Source organism: Brassica napus, chromosome A2, assembly GCF_020379485.1.
Source record: "Brassica napus cultivar Da-Ae chromosome A2, Da-Ae, whole genome shotgun sequence".
In the NCBI taxonomy this organism is placed as follows: domain Eukaryota; kingdom Viridiplantae; phylum Streptophyta; class Magnoliopsida; order Brassicales; family Brassicaceae; genus Brassica; species Brassica napus.
Genome location: NC_063435.1, coordinates 27,822,717 through 27,844,706, shown reverse-complemented (window position 1 = coordinate 27,844,706; position 21,990 = coordinate 27,822,717). Strand labels below are relative to the sequence as shown.

Here is a 21,990-nt window from a genome sequence, read left to right as displayed (position 1 = left end):
CACTCAAACAAAGTTTATATACATACTTTATCCGTTTAAAAAAAAAAGGAATTTTAGTTTTTCTATGTATTTGAAAGATTAGATGTTTTAGGGTCTTATACAAAAATTATTAGTTATGATAATATACTATAAACAACAAATAGTATTTGTTGAAAATTTATGTAGTTATGTAGTAAATTTTTTTTATCTCATTTATTCCCTTCGTTTCACAAAGAGTGTCACTTAGACATTTTTTACACATATTATGAAATTGATTGAACACATTTATGTTTTTATTAATGTCATCTATTTAACCAATATCATTTTAGATAGATACATTTATTTATAAGATCAATGCATTTTACAATTAGTATTGAGCTAAAAGTAAGTATAAATTAAATTAAAATTATAGAATGGCACTTTTTATGTAACAAAAAAAATGATAAAGTGACATTTAATATAAAACAGATGGAGTATTACATTATACTCTAATCCGATTCAACTACCTGCAATAATAATGTTTTTCACATCAATCCAGAATTTTACTACACAACTTTCTTCACTACATTTGGATCCACATGCATTATATTTTATAGATAAGATCTTTCAGAAGTTGGAAAATCATGAACAACTTTAATTGTTACTCCCTCCATTTCAGAAAGGTACATATTTTAGATTTTTCACACATTTTTATTTTTTTTTTAAAATTAAATATGCATATTTTTTGTGATTATTTTTTCACAATTTTAAGCCAATAAAAATCCAATAAGTGCAACTAAGTTTTTTTGAAATTTGCAATTAGTTAATAAAACATACATTGAAAAGATAAAAAATAGATCTTTTTGAAACAAAATTTTTCTCTAGCTCTAGTGGTGAATGGCTTACAGCTGTGAATACCGCCACATAGGTTTGAATCTCGGCCAGTGGATCACTTCTGTGGAGTCAGGATACCTCTGTATAATTCAAAAAAAAAAACAATGGTGGAGACAAACAAAACCAAATAAGTAAATTATTGCTTAAAATTCTCAAAAATCAACACTCTTAGAGAAATAAACAAAGTTTCTAAAATGTAATTAGATTGTTGAGATATTTTAATTGTTTTTTTATTGAGACATATTATAATTGTTGACCTAGATTCATTCCTTTCGTTGACATTCAGTTCGTGTCCTCGTCGTGATGGCTTGCTTCGACCGAACCCAACATTCTACACGGTCCCAACCCCTGCTCTCCGACCACAAACGCCGACGATAAATCCATATGACACAACCTAACACCCCCGATCAGTCTCTCCGGCAGCTCATCCTCCGTTTGCGCCTCAATAACCAAGCCAACATCGACAATAAAGCTCTTGGTTTTAGTGAAATGAAGTTTGAACAGAAAGCTCTCTTGGGCACAACAATGGAGGAAGATGCTTGAGAGAGAAAAGACAAAATAAGGAAACTTTCTGTTAGCTTCTCATTAACGTAGTCAAATGACTATATACAATTGTTGTAACAACCTAACCGGAACAAACCGGGTATCAATGTACAAAGACTAAACCGAATATACATAACCGACATTCAATATATCAATACTTGGTGTACCCTAACAGAAGCCTTACAACCGCCGACATGATCGCCGAGCTACCTGTATCAACATCGACCTCAAAGTAGTTAGACCCTTTGTGGTAGTTACACTTCACGGTCTTACCGACAAGAAACGCCCCGAACTGCCCTGCCGCCGCTTTAACCACCCAGGGACCTTTCACGACTTGGCTCACTAACTTGAATCTCTGGTTACGGAAAGAATCGTCTCCGTCGATGAAACGTTGGAGGGGAGAATCCGAGGGAAGAGGCTCTTCCGTCCCGAAGTATAACACCATGTGGTAGTGTTCCTTGCCTGAGACTTCGAAGTTCACCGCGAAGATGAAGCTGTTTTGGGACCGGGCATTCCTGACCGCGTGGCCCACACGGTTGTCGGGACGGGAGAGGATGTTGTCGAGTTTTGAAGTGGATTTGAGCCAGTCAACGCCGGCGGGAGAGAGGAGGTAGTCTCCGCCGGGAGATTTCTGTTTGATGGTGAAGTAGTTGGCGGAGCGGAGAGAGAAGACGTTGCCTGGAGGCGAGGCCCAGCCGTTGGTTCCGGTATGGAGATCTACTTGGCGGAATGATCCACCATTGATGGTCTCGGTTGTCCATTCCGGTACGGCGGACGTTGATCCGGTTACGTCCGGTTTGGTGTTATTAGTTCTTGCGGAGCTTTCCCTTTGGTTCATGATATGTCGCTATGATTCTCTTATTCGTTGTGCTTCTCTCTGGTTGGTTGCTCGGAGAATGATGGAGTGTATAAAATACTAACGTGGGAATGGACCAATGGCTTTTAGTGCAAATAAATTATTTCTTTTTTTCTTGTCTAACGTTAATGTTACTATCATAAATATGAGAAGTGTTAAATCACAATACTTATATAATTCGTAAGTTGTTGCCGAGAAGTCTGAGACAAAAAAACTACTATAAGGAAAGACATTAACCAAAATACAACCATTACCAATAGCTAAAAGCAACGAACCAAAGTTTAATTTCTACACAATCTTCATCTCAAAAGTATACATTTTGAGTTTTGGATCCACACACGAGATTAGCTTGTGGACTTAACTTCTCTTTGCCGTAAGCGGTGTGCTTGACCTCATGGTGCTACGTCTCAACTTAAAATTTGGCTTACTTGATCTCTTCCTCGTAGAAGATATAGCTACACCTTTTTTTCCATATCACAGCGTCTGAAAGCAGATGTTAACTTGAATGTCAACGAAAGGCATAATCCTAGTTTTGATATTAAGAGTTACAATGGATAATTTTGTCGAGAAATATATTGCAACTTTTGAAGTTGTAAGTTGTAACAAAAAATTTAAATATAGTAGCATATTTGATTGGCACTATTATAAAGTCTTCATATATGCATATAATATAATTTCTATACAGGCGAGTTTTTAATCCATCTTTCATTTTCAAATATTTCCTTAATTGATACTATAACATTGGTACGTAGTTGGTGGCGGCAAACTTTTGTCTATTTATACCAGTATATTTAATCAATAAAGGTGACAGAACATCCCAAAGAATTAACCTCAGCAACCTATGGACAACAATGCCAAATAGGAGGTTCTCTTGGCAAGTCAATAAACTACTGAAGCTGAGCCCTTTGCTTTATCAGTGGATCAAATTGCGAGTCTCCAATGGAATTAACTGTCGATTTTGGACTGATAACTGGTCTTCTCTTGGCAGTACGTGGCAGTATCTCCAACTAGGAAACACTTCACTGGGGATTCCAGAGCAGGCAACTCTGGCTTCCCTCTACACTAATGGTGGTTGGCAGATACCCCCTGCTCGCTCTGAGACACAAGTTCAGGTTCACGCCATTCTCACTACTCTGCACCTAAACGAAGAAGATGATTATTATGTCTGGGAGATTGAAGGAAAGACTACAACAAAATACTCAATTGGGCAAGTGTATGATCACCTGAAGATTCATGAAGCTTCAGTTCCTTGGCACCAAACGGTCTGGAACAAGGGAGGGATCCCGAGGCATAGTTTTCTCTCTTGGCTACTAGTGCTGAACAGGTGCCCGACTAGGGACAGAATCATAGGTTGGGGCCTTCCTACCTCACCCCTCTGTCTGCTCTGTAATCTGCAATGTGAAAGTCGAAACCACCTTTTCTTTGAATGTCCTTACACCTGGAGTATCTGGAGTGTCCTTTTCCGGCGGTGTGGATTTCAACCGGAAAGAGACTGGACTAGAGTACTGGAGCACCTTCAACGTCAAAACCGAAGATCTCCGATTGGTATCCTCTCCCTACTTTGCTGGCAATCTTGTCTCTACTGGTCTTGGTCTGAAAGAAATACAAGATTGCACCAGAACGTTTTCCGTTCACCTGATTCGCTTATCAAACGTATTGATAGGCAAATTAGGGACAGGATTCTCTCTCTCCGAAGTGCTAACCCCTCATCTTCCTCGGTCATGATGCAGCAATGGCTGTCCTGATTCTGTTGTTGTTTTCTGATCGCTAGCTCCACCACCCCTTTTGCCTCACCGGCACGTCTTTTTTCTCCTCACCGTCACGACTACGGAGTGCGTCTCCTCCTCTTCCCGTTAATTCCTATGCTTCCTAGTGGGCCTTAGGTTGATATTAACTTATGATTCTTGATTGGGTTGTGTTTGTTTTTTTGGGCTGGGCTCTTGATATTAACTGAAGCTTTTCTGCTTGTAAACTTTTATTTTCTCCTTTACGTTTTTTAATATGAAAAATCAGTTGAAAAAAAAAAAAAACATCCCAAAGATGCTGGGATATAAAGAAAATGGAAATGGGCTTTTTGGTAGTTTCGTAATCAGCTATAGAAGTAGTGGTGACAAGATCTATTTTAACCAACACCACTCAGACACGTACCTGAAGAAGCAATACTAGGTTAAACCAAAGCTTGTTCTGTTCCTTTGGTGGCCGACTGATCTTGAAAATAGTTTTGATTTTTTGTATACTCAGGGACGGTTTTGCACTTTCGACTCAATCAAAGTCTCTTTACATTGAAAATGAAAGATATGGGAAATGCTGAAATTTAGGAAAGTGCATACTGTACGTATTAACTCAGACTTTAATTACAGATCTACAAATTAGCTATGGAGAATAAAAAGAGAAAAGTCAGAAGTATTTAATGATGTCGTGAGTTTTAGGTTTGTTATGGTGACTTTGATGCAAAATAATTTTATGACATTTTTTTTAAAAAGAAATTTTCTTTTTGCTGAGTTTACTTTATAAATCCGTTCTCTTTTCCATCAAGGGAAAATATGTAAATAAGAACTACAAAAAATACTTTTCGAGGTGAATAAATTGTTTAATAAAAAAAATGTATAGTTTCTATATTCGAGGTGAAACTGGAAAATACAAAGTCGAAAATAGACAGAATGTTCTTAGTAAGAGATGTATTTGGTCAACATTTAGCAAGAGATGTATTTGGTCGCTCTCATCTGTGTTTCAATATTTCATTAATCATTTTATTTTCTTTCCATCTTCTTCTTCTTCTTCAATGAGCATTTGTTGTTCATATGAAATCAAGTCAACGAAGCTTCCTGTTTGCCAAGTTCATTCTTGTTTTCTAAGATATAATATTTTTGATTATCAAATCTCTGCTTTCTGACTTGCTTACATCAAAAGATCCCATCATTTTGGCATAGATTTGCTTTTTCTCTGAGCTCAGCCCAATCCAAAGAACATCCAGTTCAGTCAACTCTGGTCCTGGATCTGTTTTCCCATAGTTTCAGACCAAACCCACATCAAAAGCTTCAAATCTTGAATCTAGTTATGGTAGCAGAAGACCAAAGCCTTGAGAACAGCGGATCCATCCACGTGGACAAAGGAGAAAGTCGTTTCCGTAATGTAATATGTGGTCCAGTCCGATGGATAAAGATGCTGTCCAAAGAGCTTCACTGGAGCTTTGTCTTCGGTGTGGTCTCCCTCTACGGAATAAACCAAGGCCTCGGCGGCTCAATGGGCCGTGTAGCAACAGAGTATTACATGAAAGACGTCCAAAAAGTTCAACCCTCTGAGTCTCAAGCTCTCACCGCAATCACCAAGATCCCATGGATCATCAAACCTCTTTGGGGCATTCTCACCGATGTTCTCCCCATCTTTGGCTACCACAGACGTCCTTACTTCATTTTGGCAGGGGTCCTTGGAGTGGTCTCTATGCTGTTCATTTCGCTTCATAGTAATCTGCACCTTTACTTTGCGCTTATGTGGATGACGTTATCAAGTGCTGCGATGGCTATAGCTGATGTGACGATTGATGCTTGCACTGCTTACAATAGCATCAAACAAAGTGCTCTTGCTTCGGATATGCAGAGTTTATGCAGCTTAAGCTCTTCCATTGGTGCACTTGTTGGTTACTTCATGAGTGGTATCTTAGTTCATCTTGTTGGCTCCAAGGTTAGCGATAAGTTTACTTTAAACCAATTTATGATAGGTCGATTAATCCAAATCCATTATATATATTACTTATTCTCATCGGAAATGGAGTTTATATTCTTACACGTCCCCTCGAGATAATGGTTCTTGATCTCTGTCATTAGTTGGTTTCTCTCTAATGATGTCTTTCGTTTTTCTGACATCAGGGGGTGTTTGGCTTGCTGACATTGCCATATGCTTTAGTATCTGTGGTGGGGATTGTGTTTAGTGAGTCACATGTTCCTGGTTTCTCTTACAAACAGGTAAAGTTACACTATCTCCAGGGCCGGTCTTCCTGAGATTTTGGGGCCCGTATACAATTTAGTAAGCGTTTATATTATTTTCTTTTTTACAAATTTGGAAACATATATGTATATACATTTTTAGAAAAAAAATTGGGGGCCAAATGCCGATGCTTCACTAGCCTATGCTCAAGACTGGCCTTGACTCTCTCTTAACTAGCTTGAGTCTCTACCAATATGAGATTGTTGACTCTTTGTTAGTAACAATTCAGGTGAACCAGAGATTTACCGATGCAGGGAGAGCAATGTGGAGGACAATGAAGTGCTCAGATGTATGGAGACCTTGTCTGTATATGTACATTTCACTTGCTCTTAGTTTGAACATTCATGAAGGTCTCTTCTATTGGTTCACAGATTCAAAAGATGGTCCTATGTTTGCTCAGGTACTTCCCTAAAACAACAACTAGTTTGTTTATATGCGTCAATATGTTGAGAGCCTTATTGGAGAAAAGATCTCACATTAAAAATATATATAAAAAAAATTTAAGTACTTTATAAGACATTTGGAACAATCCACTTAGGGACAATTAGTTTTAGATTGGAAGCTATCTATTGTAACAGCCTGTCTGGTTTTTTTCAGGAAACAGTTGGTTTCATTCTCTCAATTGGTTCAGTTGGGTCTATTCTAGGAGCTACATTGTACCAGCTAGTCCTAAAGGACCATCCCTTCCGTGGACTTTGTCTATGGACACAACTTCTCTTTGCCTTATCAGGAATGCTTGACCTCATTCTTGTGCTACGTCTCAACTTAAAGTTTGGCTTACCAGACTATCTATTTATAGTAGTGGACGAGGTGGTTTCTCAGATGATAGGACGTTTGAAATGGATGCCGCTGCTTGTCCTCACTTCAAAGCTTTGTCCTCATGGGATAGAAGGGACTTTCTTTGCGTTGCTTATGTCTATTGACAATGCAGGGATCATGACTTCTTCTTGGCTCGGAGGAGTGTTGTTGCATGTCCTCAAGGTGACGAGGACTGAGTTTGGTAATCTTTGGCTTGCGGTTTTGGTTAGGAACGTGATGAGGCTTTTGCCGCTGTTTGTGTTGTTTCTTGTGCCTAAGGGAGATCAGAACACGTTTAAGCTCCCAAGTGAGATCATGGGGGTAGATTCAGAAGAGGGAGATGAGAAAGAAGACGCTAGGAATTTGGAGATGGCGTCTCTTGTTCATTCTGTTGATAGAAGATAGCTACTACAGTGTTCTCTTATTGTAGACAAACTTTGAAGCAAATGCTTCAGTTTGTTTACAGCATTTTCAACTTTACTTGCACTGATACAAAGTGCAGATTTTCTCAGTATACATGACATGTGTTGTCATTTTTTTTAGTCTATCTCTGTCTCTGAGTCTCCCTTTGTCTCTGTCCCTGTCTCGGTCCAAGGCATGATCTCTCTGCCTGGTTTCCAGGCCTCTCTTTCTGCTCTGTTATAGATTTACCTGAGGGGTTCACTGGACCATAACGAACATGAACATGGCCATGTCCTGGACTAGACCATACTCAAATGCTAATTTTAATGTTTGATACGCACTCAGCACATGTATAATGCCCAAGTTACACATGAGTATGAAAAACTGAGGAAAAGAAATTGCAGACAGGGAGAACACGATTCCCATATTGTTGCATACTTGCATTATAAGTGGATGTAAGAAATTAAATATTTTCTTAATCACTTCAAATACATTGATGAAATATTAAATCTGGATGTAATATACTCTCTCTATTTCAAAATAATTCATGTTTTAGTAAAAAACATTATTTCAGAAAGATACATTTTGTATTTTAATATTTTTATTAGCTGATAATGATAAATTGTAAAATTTGAAAATTCTTTGTGTTTATTAAACTTCTATTAATTAAAAAATTATGGGAAATAGTTAATTACCAAATAATATATTTATAATTAAAATTTAAAATATTTTATTAATATATGTGAAAACTTTAAAACATGAATCAGTTTGATATAGAAGGAACAGAGGAAGTACAATTTATATTAAAATAATAATTTAAGTTTAAAAGTGGTGAAGCTTCAAAAAGCATGATAAACAAGTTACAGAATTATCAAAATTATATTTAAAAACAGTAATTTCATTCACCAGTTATTACATATGGCCTTAACCGCTAGTTTAGGCTTTATCCCTAATTAAACTATGATTAACAAGTTATAGAATAAATTGCCTTTAATGAACCCATCTTCACGTGAGACGTTAACTCATGATAGTTTTGGAACTAATTAAGGTACCAAAAGAAACCATGTCGACGAGAAAAGAAAAAAACTTGTATTTTATTAAATTGTAAACGTTACAATAACATTCATATCAATCGATCACTATATATTATCTAAGATACCAATCCCAAAAAGAAGCAACCAAGAAGAAGAAAAAAGAAGATAAATTGTATTTCAACGCAAAAAAGAATGGAGAATAAGGCATCAGTCATGGGATTTCTATTAATCACTACTTTGATATCATCTACTTATCCAAGTTTAGCCACGGAAAATGACGACAAACCATTGATTGATCCTGACACCAGTCTAGATGAAGCATTTGCACGCTCCCCGGGTTCAGAAGAATACAATATTAATGCGTTCAACAGTGTACCAGCACCAGAAGCAAACTATTTCATGAAGAACTGTGCTAAGACGAGGGATGTTAAGTGTGACGACGAAGTACTGCTTGATCTTTTTAAAAACGAACCTATGTCGAGAGAATGTTGTCTCATGGTATTGCACAATGGGGAAGGTTGTAACATGTTATTTGCGAAGTTCAGCTCCAGGTTGTACCAACTAAGACGTTTCACCTCCGTTGCCAAAATTCTTCTTTTGAGGACTGGGAAAATTTTGAGCAGATGTTCTGCTGAAACTTCTACACCATTGTCTGGTTAAAAATGTAATTGATTCAGTTCAAAAAAAAATGTAATTGATATTATTATTAACTAATGATTCCAAATCATTTTCAATTCAACTGTTTATAATAATTCAATATCGATATATAATTTCTGATTGTTTTTTTTTATTCTATCAAATATGAAAACTGCATTGCAAGCAAATGTGATTATTAGTTATTAGATAAATTTTGGAGAACCTACAAAAAAAAGAGATAAATTCTGGAGGAGTTCAGATCAGATCAGACAATAAGTCATAGACTGTGCATCAAAATGCTCAAAAAAAATTCATAGGAGATCATGAACACTAATTGTCTAATAGCTAAATGACTGAATCCGCAGCATCGGAACCCGGCTAGAATGAAGTTTGCGCTTTCAAAAGTTTAGAAATCTGTTAGGTAAAATCGAAAGCTAGGTCAACGATGATGAAACCGTTAGTTTCTATGTTTCATATTCATATATAGCACCATCTCTTAACAGTGAAGAAAAACGTCCCTTATATCTATAACGGCTAAAGGTTCACATCAATTTGACCAATTAACTCTAAATTAAAACGTCTAATGAATCCATACTTGCATGAGACGTTACAAGCAAAGCACAACATGTTAGTTTTGGAGCTAATTAAAGTTAGTAAACGTGTGTCGATTAGAAAAAGGGACAAACATTTTATTTATTGAAAACGTTATACTTACATTCATATCAGTCGATCACTACATATAATATTAGATACAAATTATTTTTTTTCATTAATTGATGTGTCCTCTTCTCATCACATAGAAATGGTTGTCAATCTCTGGAGAGTCTCTTTTGTCATTATAGTGTTGATCCCAGATAAAAAAAAAGGTGATAAAAAAGAGAAAATAAATTGTAGTTTGATAAACAAAATGGAGAATAGGGCATGTTTCACGGGATTTTTCTTAGTTACAGTTTGCAGGCTCACCAGCTGCACATAAATACGATGATGATGTGCTCAGCAAAGTATCATCAAAAGACGCTAACTATTTCTTTTAGCAAAAAAAAAAGGACACAAACTATATTATATATTGTGCTACCGAGGGAGCTTAAGTGTAACGTACATTGTTGCATGAGTTTTTTAAAAACGAACCTACTTCAAAAGATGTGCCTGAAAGTATTGCAAGTTGGGAAAGGTTGACACACTGCAATTACAAAGTATCTTTCAAAGATGTATAAACTCAAACGTTTTTCTTCCAAAACTCTTTTTTTTTTTCTAGAACTGACAAAGTTTGGAATAGATGTTCTGCTTTGGTTGAATCTCCTACGCAAATTTCTAGTTAATTTATTTAAATGAAAATAATAAAATTTGATCATTAAAGTTAATTGTTTTTTTTTATTTCAGTTAATTATGTCATCCCAAGTATCTATGGTAATTTAAAATTAACACACTTCTTATCTATTGTTTCTAAAATAAATAGTATCATGTTTCAATTAATATTTTTGTCCCAATTATCTATTATTTCTAAAATCAATAATATTATGATGATTAAATCTTTTTTTTTAAATTCCCACAATTTATCAAATAATATATAGAGAATTAGTGATATGTTGGTAATATATAACAACCATTCAAACGAAGTACAAATAAATAATATAATCTAATAATTGTAAGACAGGTCCTGAAATTTTGAGGTTTTCAAACAAAATAAAAAATGAATTTTTTTTATCAAAAGAAAAGCCTACCTTTTTTGAATTAGGTTTTTAGTTTTATGGAATTTTCTAAATTTACTAACCCACTAAATTTTTATATTATCTAGCCCATTAAATTAAAACAACAAAACAATGAAGACTTTATATAGGGGGTGATTGGTTGGGCTGTAAGAAGTGATTTTAGCTTTAATTTTCATCTACAACCTTAAATACTACCAATCATGCTTTATCTTAGTTTTTAAAGCTACAACCAAAAAAACTAAAGTTACAGCAAAAACATACAAAAAGTAGTTGTATAAATCTTATTTTCTAAAGCCTCATCTTTTTAGCTGTAGGAAATTTTAAAGCTACATCTCTTAAAACTAAATCAAAAAATTCTACAGACTAATTTCTAAAGTAAATTTTCTACAGTTACATCCTAACCAATCACCCCCATAGTCACAAAAAAAAATATTATATATAAAAAATATTTGAATTTTTGCTTCATGGGACTTGTGGTAAATATTTCATGTCTAGGGCTGGCCGTGAATCACTGTCTCGCTGTAAAATAAAGTACAGTAGAACCTCTATAAATTAATATTCGATAAATTAATAATTTCTATAAATTAATAAATTTTACAGGTTCTAATTTGTGTCGGTTCAAAATTTGATACCAATAGATAAATTAATAAGATAATTTTTTTAAAAAAATTCTATGTAACTATATGGTCCTCTTAAAATTATAAATTAATAATTTATATATATATATTTTTTTTTATATAAGTAAGAACCTATTGTTATCTTTATATTTTCTTTACACTTCATATATTTTTTGATGAGATTTAATAATATTATATCGAAAACCACATTTAAATTCTATGCAATATATATTATATACAACAAATAATATAATAAAATTAATATAAATGTCAAAATTTTAAAAATAACAATTAATGTTTATATATTAAAATTAGATATTTTCCTTATATTAGAATAAATATATCTTAAAATAAAAAATCTAAATAAAAACACTTTTGTAAATTAATATCTCTATAAATTAATAAAATTTCAAAGTTCCAACATTATTAATTTATAGAAATTCTACTGTATAACATATAACTTAGTCGTCAATTATCGATGAAATCTTCCCGGGACAAGTGACTACAAAACCAAGCCATGCTCGTTTAATTACAACCACAACAAATATTAAACAAACATGTGTACGTAACCTTATCTTGCAGTATCTTTGTCTTAGCATCATTCGTTTCTGCGGAATTCTATATTATGCATTATTGACAATGATGACAACTAGAGAGATAAAATATTATTATTAACAAATTTTATGATTGATAGATAAAGTCTGTTCTTTAAAAATCAAGATGGATTAAGATCAGGAGGAAAAAAAATGAAGTTTCTCTCTCTCTTCTTCGTTCTCTCCTCAAAATCCTTCACGAAGAAAAAGATGAGATGAAGCTTTGTCCGTCGCCGTTCTTCTTCGGTGACTGTTGACTCTGGTATATCTCGGTCGGTTTGACGAGTATATCCGGCTTCTGTTTCTGGCGGCTCGCGTTCACCTTGACGGAGTTGTCCGGCTTTGTTTTCCGCGTCGTGTTCGATGGCGACGGCGGCTTCTCACCGGAATTTCCCGGTTATCGTTGATTGACGCTTCCGTTTGTTACTCGCTCAACCGTCTCTCTTCTCACATCTCTGTTAGATGTTGGGTGGATTGTAGATGACTGAATTAGCTTTGAAGCGTCGATCTGGTGTGAGGTTAGGATATTGGGAAGATCGCTCTGAGTGAGGCTTTCTTCATCATCCGTTTGATAGACTTCCGGTGGTTTACCGGAAACAGTTGAAAGAGTTCCCGTCGGTGGAGATTGGTGGTTGGTTCTCCGTAAAGCAACACGTGTCCTCGGCAGTTCGAGTTTTGACGCGTGGATCGTCTCCGGTGAACAGAAAGCTCCGGCTTGAATCTCACGGCGGTGGTTTGGAGGAGGTGTTTGCTGTTCTTGACGCGTGTCGATTCCATTTTTTTTTCTCATTACACGTGGAGAAGAAGATGACGGCGCTGGAACCATTTTTTTTCTTCGATGGTTTAGTTGTTGGGCCATGTGTAGGTCTAGGGTTGTTGTGTTGCCTTGTCTATGGGCCTTTCGTTTTCTGAATAATGTTTTGGGCTGTTGTAACTTTTTTGGTGTTATAATAAAATACCAGACGGAAAAAAAAAAGATGGATTAAGATCAGGAAAACTATATATTAAAAGAAACCCACATAAAACTATCTTATAACCAAAAATTTGATGATTTAGTGAATGTTTTGTTGTTGTCAATGATGATATGATGATTTAGTGATTAGTGATTATGTATCTTGGTATTGTCACCACTACAATTATATAAAAAGTAATACTGCGGATAGACCACATGATCGCTTAGATCTGAGTATCATCAGTTTGAAATCCAAATAAATAATTGTATAATAGTCAGAATTTAAATATTTTAGAGCAGTTAGGACATGTGTCCAATATAATATTTAAAAATAGAATGATTTGATTTCTGATGAATTTTAGGTGATTTTAGGTGATGTAGAGAAATTGTTATGATTTAGATTGAACAGTATTTAGTTTCAACTAAAACTACAATTTTGTAATTTTACGGCAAACTGTATGTTTACTATTGGAGTTACAGATAAATAACTATAGTCCCAAATATAATTTGACTTTCCTAAATACTTGGAAATGCCTGGAATTATCCTACGCAATCTCAAATGTAGTATACTCAAAGTGGACGCTACTGTAATTACAACGTCCTCTCACTGCCACAAGTTGTATATACACATAAAATTGCCATTGCCTTCTCGCCACTTAATACAAGTACACAAAAACAAAAAGAGAGCAAAAACACAATCATCTCTCCATCTCCCTCAACCAAACCTTCTGCACAAAGTTTAAGATTACAAGGTAATCTTACCGAGCTCAATCTCTATATCTATACATAGACGTTTCTGTAACAGAGAAATAGAAGCTCATATTATCTTTTTTTTTTTTTTTTTTTTTTGATAACTCTGGTATCTGGGCAGCCACATTCCCAACTATCCCCCGAAAGGAGTCTAGCGCCCCAACGGAAGGGATGTTAAATCCGTTGTGACCAAGACTCGAACCCGGGTGGCGGGCAGTACAGCTGTACCTCCTTTACCACCAAGCTACGAGCGCTTGGTTAGCTCATATTATCTTGTTAATTAGGTCTTTATCTATAAGTTTTCTTCACCTATTCTGATGTTGCATCTAATTTTCCGGTTCCTGAATCGTATTAAGAAGTTTTTAAGACTTAATTCATGTGCTGGGTTACGGTAGATCGAGTGATGTTTCGGCAGTTTTAGTTTCCACAGTTCCATCCACTTTATGTTTTTTTTGGGGGGTTAAATTTACTTAGCATACTATTTATAATTTTCTTTAGATTTATTAGATAGATTGAGGCAAATAGTTATTATTAAGTGACTACATAAACTATTCATTACTGTTGTGTAGGAGGCAAAATGAATTTGTTGTATATCATTGTCGCAATTGTCTTCCTTGCATCTATACTTGTTGCAAAGAACAGTAGAAAATCAAAGAAGAATCTACCTCCTGGACCACCAAGACTTCCTATAATTGGCAACTTGCACCAACTGGGATCCAAACCTCACCGCTCCATGTTCAAATTATCTGAAAAATATGGACCTCTAATGTCCCTCAAGTTTGGAAAAGTGTCTACCGTTGTGGCCTCAACTCCAGAGACGGTGAAAGATATCTTGAAAACATTCGACCTTGATTGTTGTTCACGGCCTTACATGACTTACGCTGCAAGAATCACATACAATTTAAAGGATCTAGGCTTTTCTCCATATAGCAACTATTGGAGGGAGCTACGAAAGTTGACGGCTACTGAACTGTACGCCGCGAAGAGGGTACAGTCGTTTCAACATGTGAGAAAAGAAGAAGTCGCATCGTTTGTTGATTTCATCAAACAATCCGCTTTACTGGAGAACCCGGTTAACTTCAGCCTCAAGTTAATGACATTGTCAGGAAGTGTGATCTGTAGAGTTGCATTTGGGATACGTTTTCAAGGGAGTAAAATTGAGAATACTTATGATGAAGTCATTCAAGGAATCATGGAGGTTGTTGGGAGTTTCGCAGCAGCAGATTACTTCCCTGTTATTGGCAAAATCATCGATAGGATCACAGGGCTACATAGCAAATGTGAAAAGGTTTTCAAAGTAATGGACGCTTTTTTCGACCAGGCTATACAACATCATTTAGATGATGAGAGTATTAAAGATGATATCATTGCCTTGCTCCTAGAGATGGAAAGAGGAGAGCTTGGACTTGGAGGGTTTAAACTTACTCGAAGCCACACCAAAGGAATACTTCTGGTAAGTAATGAAAAATCATATCATATCATTTCAATCTCCATTCTCTTTTTTATTTTATTTAAAATTTTTGGTTATTACAGAACATTCTTGCTGCTGGAATAGACACTTCTGCCCAAACTGTGACATGGGTGATGACACATTTAATTGCAAACCCAAGAGTTATGAAGAAAGTGCAAGCAGAAGTGAGAGAAGTGATCAAAAACAAAGACAACATCACTGAAGAAGATATAGAACAACTGGAGTATCTCAAACTGGTGATCAAAGAAACATTAAGGATTAATACACTTGTGCCACTTCTAATCCCAAGAGAGGCTTCAAAAGATATAAAGATCGCGGGTTATGATATTCCAAAGAAAACATGGATCCATGTAAACGTTTGGGCTATTCATAGGAATCCAAACGTTTGGAAAGATCCAGAAGCTTTTATCCCGGAGAGATTTATGGATAATGAGATCGACTATAAGGGTCTAAACTTTGAGCTCTTGCCGTTTGGTAGCGGAAGGAGAATGTGTCCTGGTATGGGTATGGGTTTGGCTTTGGTACACTTGACACTTATCAACCTTCTTTACCGTTTTGATTGGAAGCTTCCTGGAGGAATGAAAGCTGAAGATGTTGATATTGAAGAATCATATGGACTTGTCTGCCCTAAGAAAATTCCACTTGAACTTATCCCGGTCCTTACTCATTGGACCTAAATTTATACTTTCTTTTTATAATTCAAGATGGTATGGACTTTGTCTGTCAATTGATGAATACATTGTTTAGCATATTTTATTTGATAAGCAGAAATTTTTTTCTGAAGTTACTACTGGTTCAAACTAGTCTAACAAATTAACGAATCTTTAAAATCTTTAGGAATGATGGTTAGTTGGTTACAAAACTACTTATAAGAAGAGCTACGACATGTTTAAACCTAAATCCATAATTTTTCAGACCTGAACACAACATATAGTATATTAGTTTTGTTTCAAACATCACTCGTTTTAAGATATTTTGGTTTTATTTTGGGTATTCTTCGGTTGAGTTAACAAAACTTGATTTCCTAATCGACTGAAATTAGAGTTAGTTATACAAAAAACTTCTATTCACTCCAATTCAGTTCATTCAAAAACCACCACATCAACCAATATTATACTTTCTCTGTTTCTGAAAGTAGGATTTTGTAAATTTATTTTTTGTTCCAAAATGATAAATTTTCTAAAATTGTAAGATACTTTTAGTAGTTAATGTTAAAAAGTTGTATACTTTTAAGAAACATTAATTGAAATATTTGAATTGGTTAAATACTATTTGTTGATATTTATTGAAAATGTATAGTAAAATAAATAATAAATTCAATTGTAAAAAATTAATTGTTTCTTTAATATGCGTGAATACTCTAGAAAATCCTTCTTTCGAGAACAAAGGGAGTATAAATCAGAACAAAAAAAACACACTTGCTTTTGAGATCATTTACTCTAATTACTAATTAGTACTTCTCCTCACATACAATGTTTTATGTTTTGACAAAAACTTCTCTGGGCCTTTATAAACAGGCCCAATTAAATACAAGGCCTTTAAACTAATCGAAACTGGTTCTCCCATAACATCATCATACCTGAGAATTTAACGAAAGGTATTAAGCAATTCGAGAGAGAGAGAGAGAGCAAGAAGAACTCAGCGAGTGAGAGTTTTGAATCGAGAGAGCGAGAATGGATCCAGAGCAAGTAGACGAGTTCGTCATGGGCTACTTGAAGAAGAAAGGCTTCAACAGCGCTGCTAAACATCTCCAAGAATCTCTTCACAATAACAATGGCAGCACCTTCAGCTCTATCGATTATCACAACGACCCTGAGCTCAACAAGCTCATCCGCTCCTTTTCCCAGTAATCATCTCTTCCTATCAAATCGTATGGGGTCAATTGTAGTTATAGAGAACATTCCACTGAGTGATCTCTCTGATTGGGGAAGAAATTAGGGTTTGGTTTAGTGTTCTGTTTATGCATTTATTTGTATTTTCGTGTAAAGGGTTTCGAGAATTGTTTATGTAAAGCCAATTGGTTTATTAAAGTTTGCTTTTTTTTTGTTTTCTGATTACTTCTTGTTGGGGGAAGAAATTAGGATTTGTTTTTATGCATTTTCGTGTAAAGGGTTTTGAGAATTGTTCATTTAGAGCCAATTGGTTTATTAAAGTGTGTTTCTTTATTGTTTTTACAGATCAGAGAATGATCCATCTCGGTACCGGGAAGGTTACAGCAAGCTAAGGTCATGGGGTTATAACTCACTTGATCTTTATAAGGTCAGGATCGGCTTTTTTTTTTTTTTGCTTAAGCTCGTTTTGTATGAACCTTGGGAAAACTGATTAGCTGCTTTGGGATTTGTAGCATGAGTTGGTTCGAGTGATGTATCCTGTGTTTATTCATTGTTACATGGATCTAGTGGGGAAAGGGCACACTCAAGAAGGTACTTCTTATATTTGCAATTTGACATCCTGAGTATATTTCTTAAGCTTAGGAATAGTTTACTTGTATTCCAGCGAGATCCTTCTTTAACAGCTTCCGCAAAGATCATGAAATGGTACATCTACGGGATCTTCAGAAGCTGGGAGGCGTTCTTGCTCCATCTCATCTACAGGTTTTAAGCTGTATTATATGGTGGTATAATGTTGATAATGGACTTTTTTTTCTTTTTATCAACTGTCTTATGACCTTGGTTTCTATCAGGAGATGGAATTTGCTCGTTCTCTTAGACAAAGCAAGATCAACATCAAAATTTGTCAGGTAAACTTGTGTGAAAAATGACAAATGCTTCAATGTTTCTGGTCTGCAGACTTCTAATACGTTTGCTGAATGTTGCAGTATTCGTATGATTTATTGCTTCAGTACCTACATAGAACAGAGTCTACTCTAATGCTTGGTATTATCAACGAGCACATCAATTTCCAAGGTGTGTTGCTTTCCCAATTCCCATATATATAAGCAATAGCATGTTACAGATTTTTAGTGTAAGACTGGATCCACTGTTGTTAATCCTGGTTCATTTGTTGCAGTCTACTCAGGACAGCCTAACTCCGCATCTGATGACATAGAGGCTGTCACCATTGTTGGGAGTTTTCATGAGACAGCTGATCACGTCAATCAAAAAGAAATACACTGGGGAGTACGTTTTTTTCCTTTAGCGTCTTTCACTCTTTTTCTGGAAGGTTACCTTTTGACATTAGCTACATACTTCTTTCATAGTTGCTTGAGGACTCGCTGGAAGATCGCCTGGAGAAGACGGGAGGTCTACTGTCTGATTCTGAGAAGGGACAAGGAGAAAGTAAAGCTGGGGATATGGATGATAGTAAGGTGATAAGTAGCTTCAACTTAGATCAGTAATTTGTAAAATTAAGAACCAAGAATTCACTCGTCGATTGATTTTGTGTTCAGAAAAGATCCGCCGAAATTGGAAAGCAAGGCTCTTCCATAAAGAAGTTAAAGAAGGACAAAGCAGGAACTGCAACAACAAAAGTTGCACGTCAGGAGACCAGCACGGTGTTGTCGTCGATGCCACGTGTGAAACCGGAACTTGCCATGCCAGTAATGTACTTTCGAATCCCTTACTCGTTTTTGTGTTAGACTAAGGATGATTTCATTAAAGAGTAATGTACAGACAGTATCTAGGCTATGGATGATGTATGATTGATTAAAGGAGAATACATAAAGTATCTGTCAAAGACTTAACCTCCTGTAACTTAGATTAAGTTTTTTCTATGTCAGGTCTACGGATGTAGAGGAATCGATCCTTGAAGACCTGAGAAACCGTGTGCAGTTGAGTAGCGTCGCAATGCCATCTGTCAGCTTTTATACATTTGTTAATACTCATAACGGGTAATGTCCTCGTCTCCTCCCAATGTTCTATTACTTAATTGCAACGTGTTGCTCACTCATCTATCGTCCCCCCAGGTTAAACAGTTCATCTATATCTCATGATGGATCTCTGGTTGCTGGTGGGTTCTCAGATTCATCAATAAAGGTATATTTTTCCTTTTCTTCTTATCTTACTCTCCAAAACGTCTAAGGGACAGTTATGGTGCTTCAGGTCTGGGACATGGCGAAGATAGGACAAGCTGGCAGTTGTATGTTTTCTCATGAAACAAATTCATAAATACATTTATGTTTCCATGAGATAGACTCTAAGCTGTCTGGTTCCAGGTGGGTTGCAGGATGAAAATAATCAAACCGTTGGACTAAATGGCAGAAGAAATTATACATTATTAGTGGGACACTCGGGGCCAGTTTACTCGGCCACTTTCAGTCCTCCAGGAGATTATGTTTTATCTTCTTCAGCAGATACAACAAGTATGTATCTGTGCATCCCTCTACATGATATCCATATACTCGCTCAATTTGATTTTTTCTTGTTACCAACCTTTGTATTCGTAAGTGCAGTAAGGCTGTGGAGCACAAAATTAAATGCCAATCTTGTGTGTTACAAGGGTCATAATCACACTGTATGGGATGCCCAGGTAGAACTGTTCGTCTTACATAAATTGGAAGTTATGATGTACAGACATTTATATAGATTCGTTTCATGGTGCAGTTTAGTCCTTTTGGGCATTACTTTGCAAGCTGTTCTCATGATCGTACTGCGCGGATTTGGTCAATGGATAGAATGCAACCTCTGCGGATGATGGCAGGGCATCTCTCTGATGTTGATGTGAGTGTCTCTCTCCTTCATTTTAATTTCCAGAGGCTAAATTTAGCGACCGTTTGAGTAGCTAATTCATGCATGCATAGTTATCTTGATCGTTTTGGTAATTGGTATGCAGTTGAAGCTATTAATTTACCGAGTCACAGTTTACAAATTCTTAGCTAACACTTCAATTGTTTATTGACTCACATTACTAACCACCTTTTGTGTTAATTTGACCCTGGCGATCATACTTCATAAATGGTCCAGTTCAATGATCAAGAAACCGCTAGGCGCTAGTTAGTCGTTTGGAATTTTTGAGTGGCTAGATCCATTTTTTTTCTAAAAAAATTGTTTCGTTTAGGTCTGATTTGCCGTGTAAACCGATCTTTAGAACACTAGTCCAGTTTATCGTTGATCTAGAGATTGTTATCTAATCGAGTTGAAGTCATAAGCAAGCTATATTGGATTATTTGACTATTTGGATTGACTTTCCATAACTTGATACAGTGACTTTAGTTGTCATTTGAATAACTGTTATTGATGGGCCTTTCAGTGTATCATTTGCATTTTGATTTCAGTGTGTACAGTGGCATCCTAATTGTAACTACATTGCAACCGGTTCGAGTGATAAGACGGTGAGACTCTGGGATGTACAAACAGGGGAATGTGTCAGGATATTCATTGGACACAGGAGTATGGTTTTATCATTGGCGATGTCACCAGATGGGAGATATATGGCCTCTGGTGATGAAGATGGAACCATAATGATGTGGGACCTCTCAACAGCTCGCTGCATCACACCTCTCATGGGACATAACTCATGTGTCTGGACTCTCTCTTACAGGTGAGCCAGGAAGATAAGAAGAAAATAAGTTTCTTTTTTATAATTCGATTACAGTGAGTTCTTGTTACTACTAACCTGTTTTCTCTTTTTTAACTGTTACAGCGGCGAGGGCTCTCTTCTGGCTTCTGGATCTGCGGACTGCACAGTGAAACTGTGGGACGTCTCCTCAAGTACCAAATTGACAAAGGCCGAAGAAAAGTGAGTTTACTCCTTCGAAAGCTGTATTGTTGTTCTCTGATTAGTATTAATATGTTTTGTTAAAAACGATTTGATCATTTGTTGTTTGATCAGAAATGGGAACTCAAACAGACTGCGATCACTCAGAACTTTCCCCACCAAGTCCACACCAGTTCACGCTCTCCGAGTAAGTTAATACTCTCTTTACTAGATTATCTGCTACGTCTATCATCGTGTGCTTGTGAATAAAGATACTAAAACTTGATTAGAACCAAAGTTTGAGGATTGATCCGTGTCACTATATCTTCCTATCATTACAACGCTCGGTGATCAGACATATGCTAAAACTCCTTTACTCTTCTTGTGTATGTGTTTACATTGGTGGTGCAGTTTTCTCGGAGAAACCTGCTGTTTGCTGCAGGAGCGATCTCTAAACCCTCAAGCTGATGGAAACAAATGGTACCTGCTTTTACACTCTTACAAGCTGTTTGTAAGAATAGTCCTCTTGATACTATCAATATCTTTGAATTTGATCTTCACTAGTTTGTACCATATAATTTTTACTGTAAATTACATCTGATTGTAATTCAACTCTAATACTGCATGTTAGGAACCATTGGCTCTATTTTCTTGGTTCATAATGTTACAGTGGAAAGTTTGATCGGTTTGGTGAATTGTACATGTTTTAAGACATTTACTAAGAAAATTTTGGGACAGAGACAGAAAATCTACCAAAGGTAGATTTGATTGATAGACAATTGTATACTTTTTGGAGTTATATGTTTGGGATGTGTTTCTATTTTTTCTTACATCATCTCTCTCCCATGCATTTTTCACGTAAACTTTTTTGTTCAGATACTTATGAAACTGACGTGATGCATATCTAATCCTTTTCTTTGCCATATTCTTAATAGTAGTGTGCATAAAGTATTACGTGGAAAGTTAATTCTTTATGAACCATACATACATGAAAGTTGTGAAAATTAAGAAGATATGCGTGTCAACATCTGTTTAAAGTGAGATCAATTGTTCTGTATCTTCTGATCATGATTGATGTAGACTATATCATATGATATTACGTGGAATGTTAGTATACTAATTGGGCAACAATAATAAACTTCGTCAACACACATTACTT

The 21,990-nt window shown here is 35.8% G+C and overlaps 4 protein-coding genes across 7 annotated transcripts; 3 read left to right on the top strand and 1 right to left on the bottom strand.

Annotated features, from left to right (window-relative positions):
- Nucleotides 1–1,078: 1,078 nt before the first annotated feature.
- On the bottom strand, nucleotides 1,079–2,248 carry LOC125581256 (protein ENHANCED DISEASE RESISTANCE 2-like). Its single transcript, XM_048746345.1, has 2 exons — nucleotides 1,554–2,248; nucleotides 1,079–1,324 (listed from the first exon to the last, which is right to left on the bottom strand). The coding sequence occupies exons 1-2, from the start codon at nucleotides 2,231–2,233 to the stop codon at nucleotides 1,135–1,137; spliced, it is 870 nt and encodes a 289-aa protein (XP_048602302.1). The 5' UTR covers nucleotides 2,234–2,248; the 3' UTR covers nucleotides 1,079–1,134.
- A 2,606-nt stretch (nucleotides 2,249–4,854) lies between these two features.
- Nucleotides 4,855–7,596, top strand: LOC106404029 (probable folate-biopterin transporter 2). Its single transcript, XM_013844794.3, has 4 exons — nucleotides 4,855–5,932; nucleotides 6,118–6,213; nucleotides 6,465–6,635; nucleotides 6,833–7,596. Exons 1-4 carry the CDS (start codon nucleotides 5,309–5,311, stop codon nucleotides 7,436–7,438), a joined length of 1,497 nt encoding a protein of 498 aa, XP_013700248.1. The 5' UTR covers nucleotides 4,855–5,308; the 3' UTR covers nucleotides 7,439–7,596.
- A 5,945-nt stretch (nucleotides 7,597–13,541) lies between these two features.
- LOC106404012 (cytochrome P450 71B11) lies at nucleotides 13,542–15,984 on the top strand. Of its 4 annotated transcripts, none has more exons than XM_048746336.1 (4): nucleotides 13,542–13,728; nucleotides 13,848–13,983; nucleotides 14,296–15,179; nucleotides 15,260–15,984. In XM_048746336.1, the coding sequence occupies exons 3-4, from the start codon at nucleotides 14,304–14,306 to the stop codon at nucleotides 15,872–15,874; spliced, it is 1,491 nt and encodes a 496-aa protein (XP_048602293.1). In that variant the 5' UTR covers nucleotides 13,542–13,728; nucleotides 13,848–13,983; nucleotides 14,296–14,303; the 3' UTR covers nucleotides 15,875–15,984. The 4 variants fall into 4 exon arrangements, with proteins under 4 accessions (XP_048602293.1, XP_022561690.1, XP_022561687.1 ...); XM_022705969.2 differs by having other exon boundaries at nucleotides 13,848–14,010; XM_022705966.2 differs by having other exon boundaries at nucleotides 13,848–15,179.
- A 799-nt stretch (nucleotides 15,985–16,783) lies between these two features.
- LOC106404002 (transcription initiation factor TFIID subunit 5-like) lies at nucleotides 16,784–21,545 on the top strand. The gene is made up of 19 exons (XM_013844769.3): nucleotides 16,784–17,043; nucleotides 17,375–17,456; nucleotides 17,542–17,620; nucleotides 17,694–17,791; nucleotides 17,881–17,937; nucleotides 18,016–18,103; nucleotides 18,207–18,316; nucleotides 18,397–18,504; nucleotides 18,586–18,740; nucleotides 18,916–19,026; nucleotides 19,102–19,171; nucleotides 19,238–19,274; nucleotides 19,351–19,497; nucleotides 19,588–19,664; nucleotides 19,739–19,855; nucleotides 20,410–20,675; nucleotides 20,778–20,873; nucleotides 20,967–21,039; nucleotides 21,243–21,545. Exons 1-19 carry the CDS (start codon nucleotides 16,871–16,873, stop codon nucleotides 21,297–21,299), a joined length of 2,001 nt encoding a protein of 666 aa, XP_013700223.1. The 5' UTR covers nucleotides 16,784–16,870; the 3' UTR covers nucleotides 21,300–21,545.
- The last annotated feature ends 445 nt before the right edge of the window (nucleotides 21,546–21,990 follow it).